The sequence below is a fragment of the Eptatretus burgeri genome, chromosome 7, assembly GCF_056783735.1.
Source record: "Eptatretus burgeri isolate ZD-2024b chromosome 7, Ebu_testis_v1, whole genome shotgun sequence".
Taxonomy (NCBI): Eukaryota; Metazoa; Chordata; class Myxini; order Myxiniformes; family Myxinidae; genus Eptatretus; species Eptatretus burgeri.
The window spans coordinates 104,884,847-104,900,435 of record NC_140967.1 but is presented as its reverse complement, the minus strand read 5'-3'; the positions used below and the strand labels follow the sequence as shown (position 1 = coordinate 104,900,435).

Genomic DNA, 15,589 nt, shown 5'->3' with positions numbered 1-15,589 from the left:
TGTTGGCATGATTTACACCAATCATAATACAAACATTTATTTTCTGCAAATTTATTAGTAATATTGGTGATATTATATTTATTTGAAATTTATTTGCGATATAAGAAGGTCCATGTGGTCTAAATGGTCAAGGGTCTTAGCTGTCTAATCTGTCTGAAGGATGTAAGTGGACTGAAAGGTCTGAGGGGTTTAAAGGGACTTGAGCAGTGTAATGGTCTAAAGGTTCTCGGGGTCAAAAGGGTATAAAAGGTCTAAAGGCTGAAGGGATCTAAAGGAATCTAAAGTGTGATGCAGTCTGAAAAGTAAATGACATCTTAAGGGTCTTAAAGGTAAAAGGGGTATTCATGGGTCTTTTGGGTCCTTGGGGTATTCTGAGTCTTTTGGGTCATCAGGAACTTTTAGGTCCTCGGGGTCTTTTGGGTCTTCTGGATGTTTTGGGTCTTCTGGGTCCTTGGGGTCTTTTGGGTAATCTGGGTCTTAAAGGGTTTCCAAGGGTCAAAGGGGTCTCAGCAGTCTGAAGGGTTGAAAAGTACATTCCAACAGTGCATAATTAATAGATGTACGTCTGTTAAATCACGGTGCAATTGACGTTCAACAGTACGTAAGTAATAGACATGTTGTCACATGGCTTCATGAACGGACTGACCGTGTTTTTCGTTTTCCTTCAAAACTTCAAAACTTCAAAACTCTTATATTTATTTGTAATTGCACAGGAGGAGAGACGTCAAAAAGTAACATTGTTGCCAAAAGAAATGTGGAAATTGTAATACCCTATGCCACCACCACAAGGTGGTGCTACACCATACAAATTTACAAAGATAATTTACGCCCCCCCCCCCCCCAACACCCCACGTGAGGCCAAGACCACAAAGCCTATATTACCCCCCCCCCCACCCCGCACAAAGTTGCATTTGTACCCTGAGTTTGTTCCTTATGCACAGCCACATCTTTTAAGTTACAGAGAGAGAGAGACAGAGAGACACAGAGACAGAGAGACACAGAGAAACAGAGAGACACAGAGAGACAGAGAGAGACAGAGAGAGACAGAGAGAGACACAGAGAGACAGAGAGAGACACAGAGAGACACAGAGAGACACAGAGAGACACAGAGAGACAGAGAGAGACAGAGAGACACAGAGAGACAGAGAGACACAGAGAGACACAGAGACAGAGACAGAGACAGAGACAGAGACAGAGACAGAGACAGAGACAGAGACAGAGACAGAGACAGGACACGTGTGTGTGTGTATATATATATATATATATATATATATATATATATATATATATATATATATATATATATATATATATATATATATATATATATATATATATATATATATATATATATATATATATATATATATATATCTTCTTCTTCTTCTTTCGGCTGCTCCTGTTAGGGGTCGCCACAGCGGATCATCCATATGATCCGCATAGTGATTTGGCACATGTTTTACATGTGCCGGATGCCCTTCCTGACGCAACCCTGGTCGCCTCTAACGACACAGGGATCTGGTACACCTATTTTAACCGGGGTATACAACGGCCCAGTACAATGGTACTCATTTTGCCAACCTCTGAAGGATGACAGGCTGAGTCAACCCCCTGGTGTATTAATTCAGTGGCCCAACGGGGCTTGAACTCAGGACCTTTTGGATCCCAAGCCGCTGCCCTAACCACTGCGCCAACACCAGGATATATATATATATATATATATATATATATATATATATATATATATATGTATATATATATATATATATCCATCCATTGGGACCATACGCTGTACAGAGCGTTGGTGCTGCCGAAGCAGTCTCCTTGGCTATTGGGCACAATCCTGGACAGGTCGCCACTCTGATGCAGGATACTTGAATGACTCGGTCATCCCAGCAAGCTGGTACTCATTTTGCCGACCTCGGAAGGATGGCAGGCTGAGTTAACCCCCTGGTGAATTAATTCAGCGGGCAACGAGGCTTGAACTCAGGACCCTCGGATCCCAAGCCGCCACCCTAACCACTGAGCCAACACCAGGCTATATATATATATATATATATATATATATATATATATATATATATATATATATATATATATATATATATATATATATATATATATATATATATATATATACATATAATGTCACGCATAACATGTGTAAACAAGTGCAACATGCCATGTACATGTGTGTTCACACATGCACACACATGTGTGCACAATTCACAATCGTGCATGTACAAACCATGACCCGTGCACGTGGGAGCACATGCACTGCCGCCACCACTACCACAACCACCCACGAGTAGCCAAAGCCGAACGGGGCCTTCCTCGGTCCTGAAGCATCCATGTTCACCACAGCGACTTGGTCCAATGAATCAATGGACCAGTCTCCCCATCCATGCCGCACCCAATGGAGCTCCCTCCACACACCCCCCCCAATCCCTGCAGCATCCGGCTGAACCACAACAAGCAACCACGATTCATGGACCAAGCTGTCTCCCCACCCTTGCTGCCACCAATGGAGCCCCCCCCCCCCGACCCATCAAAAAGCTGGCGACCACGGCTTGGTTCTCACTCAAATGGAAGTCGATGTATTCAGCATTGTCCTCACTACCACAAAACTCAGTCTATCTCGTCCCCGACAGCCGGAAACTTGCAAGGAGGAGTTCGCAACAGCTCGGGCCTTCTCTCCCGGCAGCAGAGGGGCAACAATTCTCACCAAGCTGCAGGACCAGGCCATGTCACAAACACGTCGGACGGCATGATACCGAGCTCCTCATGCACATCTAGTCCCAAGTAAGCTGCTGTTTTCGGCTCAGTCCTCACTGCCCTCAAAACTGATGTAACCGATGCAGCCCTCGGTCCTCGGCAAGAGGGAGACAGCATGAGCAGCCATTCATGCCGCCGCCTCCCTCCTGCCGTGTGTGTGTGTGTGTGTGTGTGTGTGTGTGTGTGTGTGTGTGTGTGTGTGTGTGTGTGTGTGTGTGTGTGTGTGTGTGTGTGTGTGTGTGTGTGTGTGTGTGTGTGTGTGTGTGTGTGTGTGTGTGTGTGTGTGTGCGATGGAGCATTAAATACGATTCATACCGTCTCATCAAAATGCTTCTGCATAGAATGTCTAATAGACCTCTGAAACTGCTCCGTGGAAAAAAATGAAACCTGCCAAGTACTCCCCATGGGGAATGTGTGATTTTTTTTTTAATGATGTCATGGGTGGCTTCGTTATAATGTCATAATTGCATATGTAGAACGCTCCATCCAATTGGTATGAAAATTGAGAATCATCTACGGATGAATTGGTCAACAGAAAAAAAAAAAATTGACGTCATTGGTCACGTGGTTCATCAGCCATATTAAAAAAAACAAACTTCAAAAACTTTCTTCTTCGAAAAGGCTGAACAGATCGAGGAGAATCTTTACAGGCATGACGCCTATCCACGAGGAACAAAAACTTTCCCACTTATGATGTCACAGGTCAGGTTGTTTGGCAGCCATGTTGGATTTACCCTAAAACCTTTAAAAATCTTCTTCTCCAGAATGGCTGGACAGCAAGGGGAAACTTTACACACGTTTTCCCCAAGCCTTGGGGATATCAGGGTGCTCATGAATAATTAATAGGTCACATGGTTTGGCAGCCATGTTGGATTGAAGGAAAAAGTTTTTAAAGTGCTCTCTCTTGAACCACTTTATCAAGTCGACATGAAACTTCAAAATTATGATCCAGTAGTGATGGAGAATATCTGTTTTCAATTTCAACCTGATTGGACGTATGGTCTGGCAGCCAGAATAGTTTGATTTTTTGAATCTTGTTTTTTTTTTTTTTAAATAGGTACAGTTAGTTGGCTGCACCTGAATGGGTTTCAAGGTGGAGGAGTAACAGTTGAAATCTGAATCCTATCCAGGTTCCTCCTGATGATTTCATCTTTGCTTTTTGCTTGTTCGGGTTCCTTTTGATGACTCCACTGCAGTACCGATTTTATTTGGTCTCCCATTTGATTTGAATTTAATTTTTTTAATTACAAATTTTCCGCCAGAAGAGTTGGCTCACACCAAGTCCTTCTCAAGACTGCGCGGGGTAAGTATTTTATGAATACCATTGAGTTTCCAATTGTTTTCTTATATTTTCTTCATCAATTCGCTGGGGGGCATTTCTCTTAGATATCGCTTTTTCTTCTCCAATTTTGGGATCCATTCTACCTCCTTGTTTTGTTCTTTTCGAGCTTCATAAAATCCTTTCCAGAAGTCTTCGTTTATCTTTTTCAGGGGAAATCGACACTTTCTGCTTTTGTTTCCCTAGCTCTCGGTAGAATCTTTTCGGTAGAATCTTTTCTGAAACATGTTTTTGTTTTCTCCCTTTGTTGGCGTCATGATTTTTTATATTTTTTTTATTATTACCTTCCTTGGTATCATTTCTATTTTGAGCTTGTGTTCAGAACACAGCAACTTGTGATCTTTGTCATCAATTCCATAATTGCCTTTTGTTTTCTGAATTTAATTTCTTTAGTTTTGGACTGCGATTTCCTCTTTGGAATTGTTGTATTTTTACTTTTTTGTGGATGCGTATAAAAGCGAGTAAGAGTACACTGACTGGATCAGGACGCAACAGGCCAAAAGGAACAGTAGAGAGATTTGAAGGCCAAGATAGAGGCAGACTTGGACAAAGAATGGGTGTGGGAGGAATGAGGAGCAGGAGAGGATGCACGGGGGTGCACAAGATGGATACAGAACTCGAAATTTGGAAGGAGGAGGGATTGAGGTGGAAGTGGTTAATGAGGGTAGAAAATATGGTTTTGGATTGGGGACAATCTGAGATGGTGGTGAATGGCTGTCTTGAAGACCTAGAGGGAAGAATGAGATTGAAGAGAATGTGGAAGTTGGTTCTACAGGTGGGGAAAAAGCGGAACAAATGAATGGAGGTGACGAGTGATCCTGGATTTTGGGAGTTTCACCAGCAGGGATGGTGGAACCTGCAGGAACCTGAGGGAGACATAGCATGGAAAGCGAGACAGAGGGTGCAAGATTGGAAAAGAGGTGGTATAAGGGAGAGATTATTGGTCCAAGGCCTGGATAGGGTTTTCCTGTTGGTATTCCCATCTGAACCTCCTGGCTCATGATGCAGGTTCATCATGATCATCAATGTGCCAGACTTTTGACAGAGTGTTAGTGCTGCATTCTCTTAGCAAGTGTTAAGCCAAATGCTTTGCTCATAGTATGGCAAAAGTGGACTACTCATATGCTACAGAAGTCAAGTGGGTGTTGTTCTTTAAGTGTAACATGAGTCCCTTGAAGATAACCCCAGGTCAGGTCAATCAGCAGACGTGAACAACCTACAAATTGTTGTCCATGAATGTTGAGGTCTGAGTTATGGATGATCATCCCAATAGCCACATCAAGGTCACCAAAATATCGACAAAACTTGGAAATTCTCAAGGTAGTGTTTTCACCATCATGAACACTTTGGCACATCCAAGATGGGTCCCCTGAAACCTCAGTGCTCACGTTCGACAACAATGGCGACATTATGTGGTGAGCTTCGCAAACTGCTTGACACACATCCAGCTTTTTTTATTCGACTGGTAACCAGCGTCTTCACTTCTGGGATCCTGAAACCAAATTAGAATCCATGTAATGGAAGCATAAAGGAACACCAACACCCACCAAATTTCACACCCAGTCCTCACATAGCAAGAATAAGGCCTCAATATTCTGGAGTACCAAGGGAAAACTGGCAATTAACTTAATCCCTCACAAAACTACAATCACAACAAAATATCACACCAGATTTACATCATACAATCAAACTGGAATATCATACCAGATTTGTTTAAACTCTACATCAAGCAATTAAAGAGGAATCTACCCAGGTCCTTTGGTGAACCATACCGGTGCTCTACCATCTGAGTTATCTGGGCGACCCACTGGCTCAGCACGCAATTCTCCCACATATAGAAATGCCACTCTATCCGCCGCTGCTTCCGGGACACTTCCGGGCACAGGCATGGGCTTCCAGGCACGTAACTGAGGGAATTGGTGGACATTAAAGATCGCACGGTATCTTTCCCAAAGAGGAGGCAAGTTATTGCCAGAACCCTGAACAAATTAAAATTTCCTGCCACCTTCAGTCAAGTGCAAAGTGGTGACACGTCCAGAATATATATATATATATATAAATATATATATATATATATATATATATATATATATATATATATATATATATTTGGATACATAGTCGAGGCTCATGGAAGAGCAGTACTCCATAAAGCTGCAGAAGAAAGCCTTGTAGGTGATTAGAGCTCAGGTGTGCTCAGCCGACTTTGTACGACGGAGGATGCCCAGTCGGCAGCTAGCTTTGGAGGCCAACTTTTAAATGTCGTATGCCCAAGAAAGATCATGGCTGATAATGAGACGAAGGAATTTAAATGACAACTTCATCAAGAGGATTGCTAAGTAGGTAGATGGGGGTGGAGGGGTTGCCAGACGGTCATTGTGGAGAGAGATCGTGAGAGTGAGATTTGTCAGGATCGAAAGACATATTCCAAGTGTTTGACCTGCTTGTGACTTATTCATGATTTGCTTGTAATTTATTTTACACACCAGCTTGTGAGCTTGTGACTGATGGATGAGGGATGTCAAAGCAGAGGGTGGTGTCTATAAGAGGGATAGCAACAGGGGGCACTAGACAGAGTGAGTGCGTGTCGGGTAGGCACTCCATCTTGTCGAGCGATGTGTGTTTACCGGCTAATAAAGGTTGCTCAATGTACTTGGACCCAACAAGTTGTCAATGAGTTCTATCAAAGAGGAATCTTACATGATGTCAGAAGTGGTAGAAGCAATCTTTCTGAGTTGCATCAACTGCGGATGCGAAAAAAAAGGTGACAAGCTTTTCCGGCCTAATTGTGTTCGAGCTTCTCTCTGAGACATGGGTTTTACCACCCTCATTAATTGGTTGTAACAACCATTTTAATGAGATTAAGTACCTGGAGTAGAAGTGTTTATCTTGAGCACTCGACGTTCGAGTTTACGTGAATAATCATCGAGTCGTTTAAGCCACCGAAACAACTTGATTTGAAGGCCAGAAACTAAATTGCAACTTTGGAAATTTGCAAGACAGTCTGATTCTGGAGAGAGTGGCCTGCGGAATCGGGGAGTCAACATTGAGAGAGAGGCTCCCACGAGAAAAAAACCTCACAATGGAGAAGTGTCTGCAGATCTGTCACGCACCGGAGTTGTCGAAGAACCAACCGGCTTGGAATCATTGATGGACAGGCAGAAAATGCAGTGAAGCATATGCCCACGAGGAGGAAAGGTAATGGCACACAGAAGCCATCTTCAGCGCATGATCATCGAGCTCGCTCAAAGTTACATGCAAGTGTCGCCATTGTGGAACTGCACACGAGTTTGTGAAAGAGAGAGAATTGCCCAGCGTATGGACACAAGTGCCACAAGTGTGAAAAGAAGAACCACTTCTCATATTAATGCAGAGGGAGACCAGTCCACACTGTGGATCGAGCAGACGACAGCTCTAATGAGATGTTGCAGTATGAACAGATAAAGATCATGACATTAGATCCAAAGAGAGTGGACATAGAGCAAATTAACAGCCTGGAGGAGTCGAAATACCCGAGGCAGATCTCTATTAAACAATGGAAGTCGAAGAAAGAGAGGTCCGCTTTAAGATAGACGGTGGTGCCACATGCAATATTATTCGACAGAAGTATGCCAAGAAGCTGTGGAGTACTAACCAAGTTGTATCCATGTATAATATGATGACAGTAGTACCACTGGGGAAATGCAACTTAAAGATTAAAAAAAAAAAAATGGAAGAGAGTATAAAGAAGAGTTTGTCATAATAAGAGACGACTGCGTACCAATTCGTGGAAGCAGGACAACCCAGCAAATGGAGCTGAGAACAGTGCATACAGAGAACCTGAGGAGCGTACATGCCAGAACTGAAGAAAGTTTCCCTCTCAACAAGACACAGCTGCTGGAAGAATTGGCAGTTGTGCTTGAGAGGACCGGAAAGCTGGAAGGCAAATACTATCTTATGCGGGATGAGAGTCAGAGGCCTGGAGTGCATCCACCAAGGTGTATTCCAGTTGCTCTGAAAGCAGAGTTAGACAAGCTGACTGAGGCAGGGATAGTAGCTCCTGTATACCTGGGTATCAATCAAGCCTTGTGCACATGTGGAGAAATCCAATGGGGAATTGAGTCTCTTTGGATCCAAGAGACCATAATCAAAGACTTAAGAGATGTCACTATCCCATGACAACAATTGAAGACGGACTGGCAGAGCTGAATGAGGCGAAGGTGTTCAGTGTATTTGATGCCAGGAACGGTTTCTGGCATATTGAACTAGATTAGGAGAGTTCATACTTGACCACGTTCAACACCCCATATGGCGGATATTGATGGCCGAGGATGCCATTTGAGCTCTGGACAGCCCCGGAAGAATTTCAGAGGAGACAAAACAGAGTACTCGAGGGGGTGCATTGAGTGAGGTCAGTAGCAGATGACATCCTGATGCTTGGGAAAGGAAACCTGCAGGTAGAGGCAGATAAAGACCATCGAGGAGTCTAAGGTGCAACTCACTTGGTCAACCAACAAGGAAAACATAAAGACCAAGGATCTTTCCAAAGAAGTCAGACATAATGTGGTGGAGAAGCACCGTTCAGGAGAGGGTTATAAGAAGATTTCAAGGTCACACATTATCCCTTTGAGTCAGTGAAATCCATCATTCAGAAGTGGAAGATGTATCATACCACCAAGACTTGACCCAGATCAGGTCGCCCATTCAAACTCAACAGCCGGGCAAGCAGGACACTGGTTCAGGATGTCACTGTAAATCCAACAATGACTTTGAAAGATCTGCAAGGCTCTATGTCTGAGATGGGGGTCAGTGTCCATCAATCAACAATATCCCGTTCCCTTCGCAAAGCTGGCCTCGATAGACAGGTGGCGAGAAAGAAGCCATTTCTGAAAAAGATGCAACTAAAAGCTCAGAGAGAGTTTGTGGAAAAAAAAAAACATCTCAATGATACTGCAGGCATGTGGAGAAAGGTTTTGTGGTCAGACGAGACAAAAGTTGAATTTTTTTGTCTAAATTCAAAACGTTTCGTCTGGCGCAAACCTAACACTTATTTACGTCTGGCCTCACCCAGTCAACATCACTACTGTCAAGCATGGTGGTGGCATCATCATGTTATGGGGCTGGTACTCTGCTCGTAAAAATGATGATGATTATGATGATGATGATGATGATGATGATGATGATGATACATGGTAATAATGGCACGTGAGTATGTCTATTAATTATGCACAATTGGAATGTGCGCACGGTACGTATTATTGGACTGTGACTGCATCTATTAATTACGACCCTTTCGACATTTAGACACTCACACCTCTCAGACCTTTTAATATCCTTTAGACCCCCCTTCGACCTTTCACGACCCTTTAAACCTTTTGAAGTTTACACCTTTCATTTGCAATCAACGACCTTTCATTTAGTCAATCCTTCCATTTATTTGCCACACAAAATAAGTCCAGAGTGGAGTGTCGGGGGTCTGGACCAGCGGAACATTAGTGACAGAACTCTCAGGTGGCGCTAGCTCAACTGAGTTGGTGCAAGGTGTGTAGGGGCTCGATTCGTCCCCATCTTCTTTATCTTTCTCTCCATTTTGCCCTCGCCAATCTCTCCCTTCACTGTCAGATGCATGATTGGTGCCAATGTTAGTGTTCAAGTGATAAGTGCCTGCATAATCCGATGGTGTGAATGTTCGCATAGTGGATAAGTGGGAATGCGTACGTGCTTTGTAAATACTTGCTTGTGAATTTGATCTGTAAATACATATATTGGTTAGTAAAGCCCTGTTTAGCAAGAATTAGTGTCCTGACTAATACTCTCTGATCCGATTGCGGCATAAGGCATCTGGAGGTTAATTGCCTTGGCTAATTGTGCTAAAGATCGCAGGAAGCGGTGCCGAACTTTGGTTCCGCTAAACAAATTAATTAACATCGGTTATGCAGCTGCTGGCACAATACCATATCTGTAATGATCATCTCACTGATAAAAGTAACACAATGGTGGGTGTGGGGAGCCGGCCAGAGATGAGCAGCATGGATGGAATTAATGGTCTTTGAAGACTCGCTGACCTCTTTGAAGTTATCCAAATCCAACATCCGTAATAATATATACTACAATTAATAAAATATGCACGCAGATGACTTGATTTCACACAGGAAAACCCCAGGAACCGTATGAAAATAGTAGTATTGTTACAGTTGTGGGGTGGGGGGGGGGTTAGATATTCCCAGAGCCGATAGGAATGTATAGAGTGTAGCATGGTCCGCGTACGAGTTGTTAGCCCATCTTGATGTCATAAGTAGGGAAACATTAGCTTAAGAATTGTCTTGTTTGAATGTGCACAATACAAGGGGTGGTGCATGGTAATAGTTAGGGATTATGGTTAAGGAAATTGTGCATATAACCTCTACCATGGGATGTCAGGGGGAACTTGGCAAGAGAGGGGTGGAGTTATAGATGCTCCCCAATGGGCGGATCATTGCCCGGAGAGAAGAGGGAGGAGCTGGATCGGGCAGTTAGGGTTCAAGAGAGTCGTTGAGACACGTTGAAGGCTGAAGAGAGGACCATCAACATCTGAGAAGAACGGGTTTCGGTTGAGAAGAAAGAGTGCATGGAGAGTTTTGAGGAGGTTGTCCTTCCTTTCTGCCTCTGCCTGTTTTTGTCACCCTATGTCTGTTCATCGAGCTGCCCATGTGCTTCATTTCCTCATTGCCTTGCTCATAGTCGCCTGATCACCTGCTCGTCCTTGCCACCACTTGAGCTGATTCCCCCAGTTTTGTCCCTTTCCCGTCCATGTTTGAATCTTGTGTGTAGCGCCATAGTTTTTATTCACATTGTTATTTTATTCACAGATAATTATTTATTATCAATTCGATATTCCCACTTTCTTTCCCATCCCAAACCTCCGTCTCCTCGCGATCACCATCCCTGGTTCTTTTTATTGTGATTCGGGAATAAACCTCTTGTTTTTAAAAGCTTTAAGTTTCTCATGTTTCTCCTCACGACCTGCACACGCATTGTCCGCCATTAATTCAGAACGTCTCCATAGGAGTTAAGCCGCTCGGAACATCACAGGATTTTAACCTCCCGCCATAACGAGCTAGACATTAGTTGAGCCATCGACGCTACAGTATTCATATCATGTTGCTTGTGGCTTTATGGACACCTGTGCCAAGGCAATGCCCATTTCATTTAACTTGCTGCATGTTGCTGATGCATCCCATTGCAGCTGTTCATTTGAATATGAAAATTATTTTTCAAACCTTCTTAATTATACATTGAAAAGCAAAATGGTTACATATTGTATTTTATCACATTAAACCAGGAGGAACAAATGTCCCACACATAACTCGTCCTTCATTTTAAATAATTAACATCTAATCAATACGGTATAATTTTTTTCAATAATATTTTGAAAAAATTAACCCGTGTTCACCTTTCTGCACATGGGATATGAAATTGTACAATAAAAGACTTTCAGAGAATTCAATATGTACATAGATGAGTATATTTCACAAATTCATAATTTTGAATTTTAACATTTTGTTGAAAAAAAAAAAATCTGCATTTTTTTTTGTGGTTCTATATGTAACAGGGAACATTTTATTTAATTGACTCGTTATCTCAAGGACAAATATCATTTTTATGAACAATACTCTTTTTACAGATACTAAACATGAAGATGAAAAAAAACATTGAAATCAAAGTCCTTTTTGATTAATTTAATTTTGAGTGGGTGAAAGTCTCTCAATGTCCCACATGCAACGCACGTGATATCTTGGGTTTTCCCAATACCAGACTCGTACAAAATTTGCATTAAGCTATCAAACCGGAATATTATACCAGCCACATATAAAATTTACATTAAACTATCAAACCAGAATAATATACCAGCCACACATGAAATTTACATTAAACTATCAAACCGGAATATTATACCAGCCACATATAAAATTTACATTAAACTATCAAACCAGAATAATATACCAGCCACACATGAAATTTACATGAAACTATCAAACCGGAATATTATACCAGCCACATATAAAATTTACATTAAACTATCAAACCGGAATAATATACCACTCTCATACAAAATTTACATTAAACTATCAAACCGGAATAATATACCAGTCTCATACAAAATTTACAATAAACTATCAAACCAGAATATAATACCAGCCACATACAAAATTTACAATGAACTATCAAACCGGAATAATATACCAGCCACATACAAAATTTACATCAAACCAGAATAAAATACCAGCCACATACAAAATTTACATTAAACTATCAAACCAGAATATTATAACAGCCACATATAAAATTTACATTAAACTATCAAACCGAAATGATATACCAGTCTCATACAAAATTTACATTAAACCATCAAACCGGAATAATATATATCAGCCACATGCAAAATTTATATTAAACCATCAAACCGGAATAAGATACCAGTCTCATACAAAATTTACATTCAACCATCAAACCAGAATAATATACCAGGCTCATCCAAAATTTACATTCAACCATAAAACCAGAATAATGTACCAGTCTCATACCAAATTTACATTAAACTATCAAACCGGAATAATGGACCAATCTCATACCAAATTTACATCAAACTATCAAACTGGAATAATATACCATTCTCATACCACATTTACATTAAACTATCAAACTGGAATAATATACCAGTCTCATAGAAAATTTACATTACTCTATTACACCAGAATCAGATACCAGCCACATACAAAATTGACATTAAACTATCAAACCGGAATAATATACCAGTCTCATACAAAATTTACATAAACCCTCAAACCGGAATAATATACCAGTCTCAAACAAAATTTACATTAAACCATCAACCCAGAATAATATACGAACCACATACAAAATTTACATTAAGCTTTCAAACCAGAATATTATAACAGCCACATATAAAATTTACATTAAACTATCAAAGCAGAATATTATAACAGCCAATGACAAAATTTACATTCAGTTATGAAATAATTGTTTAAGTATTTAAACGGAATATTATATTAGTCTCAAACAAAATTGACAACAGCCTATAGAACTGCACAAACACTGAGGTACTGATGATCACAGGTCTGCTCCTCTTTCACATACATCTTCGTCCTTAAAATGACCAGCTGTAAAACCATATTACTTACTGTAACTACAAGGGTTAATCATCAGAAATGTTGATTGTCTGGTTAGAAGGTCTGACTCCATTCTTTTTCAAAGGAGGAGAAGAATAAGGAGGTCAGTCAGTTATATAATCTGTTGTTTAACTCTGTAAACGGATGTCGGTTCTCTCACCATCAATCAGTGTTTGTGGACATGCTTTGAGAGAATAATTGCTTTTGAAAGGATCAGACGAGAACTTCCATAACGACAATTTGTCCAAATTCGTTAATATTACCATAAGAAGGTTAGAAAATGAGACTTCACCATAAAACCTACAAACAATCTTGTGATAGACATCAAAGTGAATTTCCAAAATGAATCGCTATGTTCACAATGCTCAAGATTCCCCTGAAATCTGTGGCTGCATAACAGAGCTTGTAATTGCTGTAAAATTGGATTCCTGTTCATGTAAACAATCACTGCCGAGAAAGGGAAAGGCTGACGAGCCCATCTAGTCTCAGCTAAACTCTGATCCAAGCACTCTTGACACTCAAGCAGTGGTCTTAATACCTTGGGGTCGAAAAGAGAGCTTTGATGGTTCGGGTTTGTATAATGCATAATATAATGTTGTCAAGCACAGAAATACACCTGGATGCGAGTTGGGGAGAAGGGTTTTGGCTGTAAAACAGGTATCACCTACCAACAAACAGCAGCATCAGAGATGGCAGTCCTGTGAGAGGCATGGTGAGTCTGTGCTCGGACTCTCCGAAGGCTTTAGTAATGCACACTCTAGTTTATAGACGGGCAGCCTGACGTGGGAGGGCAAATCGTTCTTTTCAGTCAAAACCTGCTGTCCTTTTGAAGCAAACAACCTGTGGGGGCAGGGCATGCGTTTGATTTGATATAGTGAGAAACCACAGGTAACGTCAGAGCACATGGGATGTCACATTTCATAGTACAATTACAAAATGTTTACAAGGACCTTCAACGAACAAGGCCATTCGGCCCATAAAGCCTGCGCAATCATCCCAATACCCATGCACCCCACTACTTCCTCGATACATTTTAAACCTATCTACCGTTTCATCTTTCACTACCTTTCCATGAAGAAGATTTCAAGCATGAACTACCCTGAGAGAGAGAGAGAGAGAGAGAGAGAGAGAGAGAGAGAGAGAGAGAGAGAGAGAGAGAGAGAGAGAGAGAGAGAGAGAGAGAGACAGAGAGAGAGAGAGAGAGAGAGAGAGAGAGAGAAAGAGAGAGAGAGAGAGAGAGAGAGAGAGAGAGAGAGAGAGAGAGAGAGAGAGAGAGAGAGAGAGAGAGAGAGAGAGAGAGAGAGACAGAGAGACAGAGAGACAGAGAGACAGAGACAGAGAGACAGAGAGACAGAGAGACCCCTACCTCGATACCATCTGAACTCTCCTCTTCTTTACTCTTATTTTGTGGCCCCTGGTCCTATCAGTGTCCATTCTGCTGAAAAACTCTTCTGCACTTATTTTGTCTCAACCCTCCATTACCTTAAACATCTCTGTCAAAGATAACATCATATAATTTAATGTTCCATATTGATCGTCCTGAAAAGGGGTAGGTGGCCGTGTGGTGGTGCCCCAACCTCTGTGCCATGTGCATATGTTGAGTGATGGCAAAATAGTGGTTCAGTGGCTGTAACTTCCAAAGCACTTGGATCCCTTCACATCATGGCAAAGTGCACTCTTTTTGGAGAGGTGCTGATTTATCATCTTTTTCGTAGAGTACCAAACATAAAGCAATGCACATTGATAAGCCAAACATCTGAAATGTGCAACTTATCGGAACAGGTGAAGGTCTCATGAGGGTGGCTTCTTCCAGAAAATCAAAAACAATGGTAAGTAAGTATTCCTTTACTGCTCAATGTATTTATTTACTGCACGTACACACTTGTCCCATCGATGCGTAAGGAAATCTTTGGGACGGGAACACAGCCATTTTAGGGCATGTTCTTTAATGACCATCAGCTGTGAACTTGATACCACTCAGATGGTCATCGAGTGGTCCAAAAGAAAAGAAGAGACACTTTCTTCCATTGGAACCAGACAGTTCCTCAAGAGTCGCTGAACATTCCGTTGCTGTTCCTTGAAAGTCTGTTTAGGGATGGCCCGTTTAGCTTCTTCTTTTTTGTACACAAGATCGAGGCTTGTGGAAGATCTGGAGCAGAATAGAAGGGAACACTAACAGCAGAGTCGCAGTGACAGTGAGATCAAGGGGGGGGGGGGGCATGGGTGAACAAGCTGCACACAAGGTGAATGAAACAGCAAGAGGAGGAAGAGGGAAACGGGGATGAAACAGAAAAGGAACAAATCAACGAACAATTACACACATGAA

General features: G+C 41.7%; 1 protein-coding gene across 4 annotated transcripts in view; it reads right to left on the bottom strand.

The window, feature by feature from the left end:
- The window catches only part of LOC147024004 (5-hydroxytryptamine receptor 3A-like), a 91,711-nt gene that overhangs the window by 51,125 nt on the left and 24,997 nt on the right, over positions 1 to 15,589 (bottom strand). For all 4 annotated transcript variants that reach the window (XM_085890149.1, XM_085890146.1, XM_085890148.1 and 1 more), the window contains exon 2: positions 13,932 to 14,103. In XM_085890149.1, coding sequence (XP_085746275.1) covers positions 13,932 to 13,974 — 43 coding nt within the window. In that variant the 5' untranslated portion in view covers positions 13,975 to 14,103. The remainder of the gene's footprint in view (positions 1 to 13,931; positions 14,104 to 15,589) is intronic.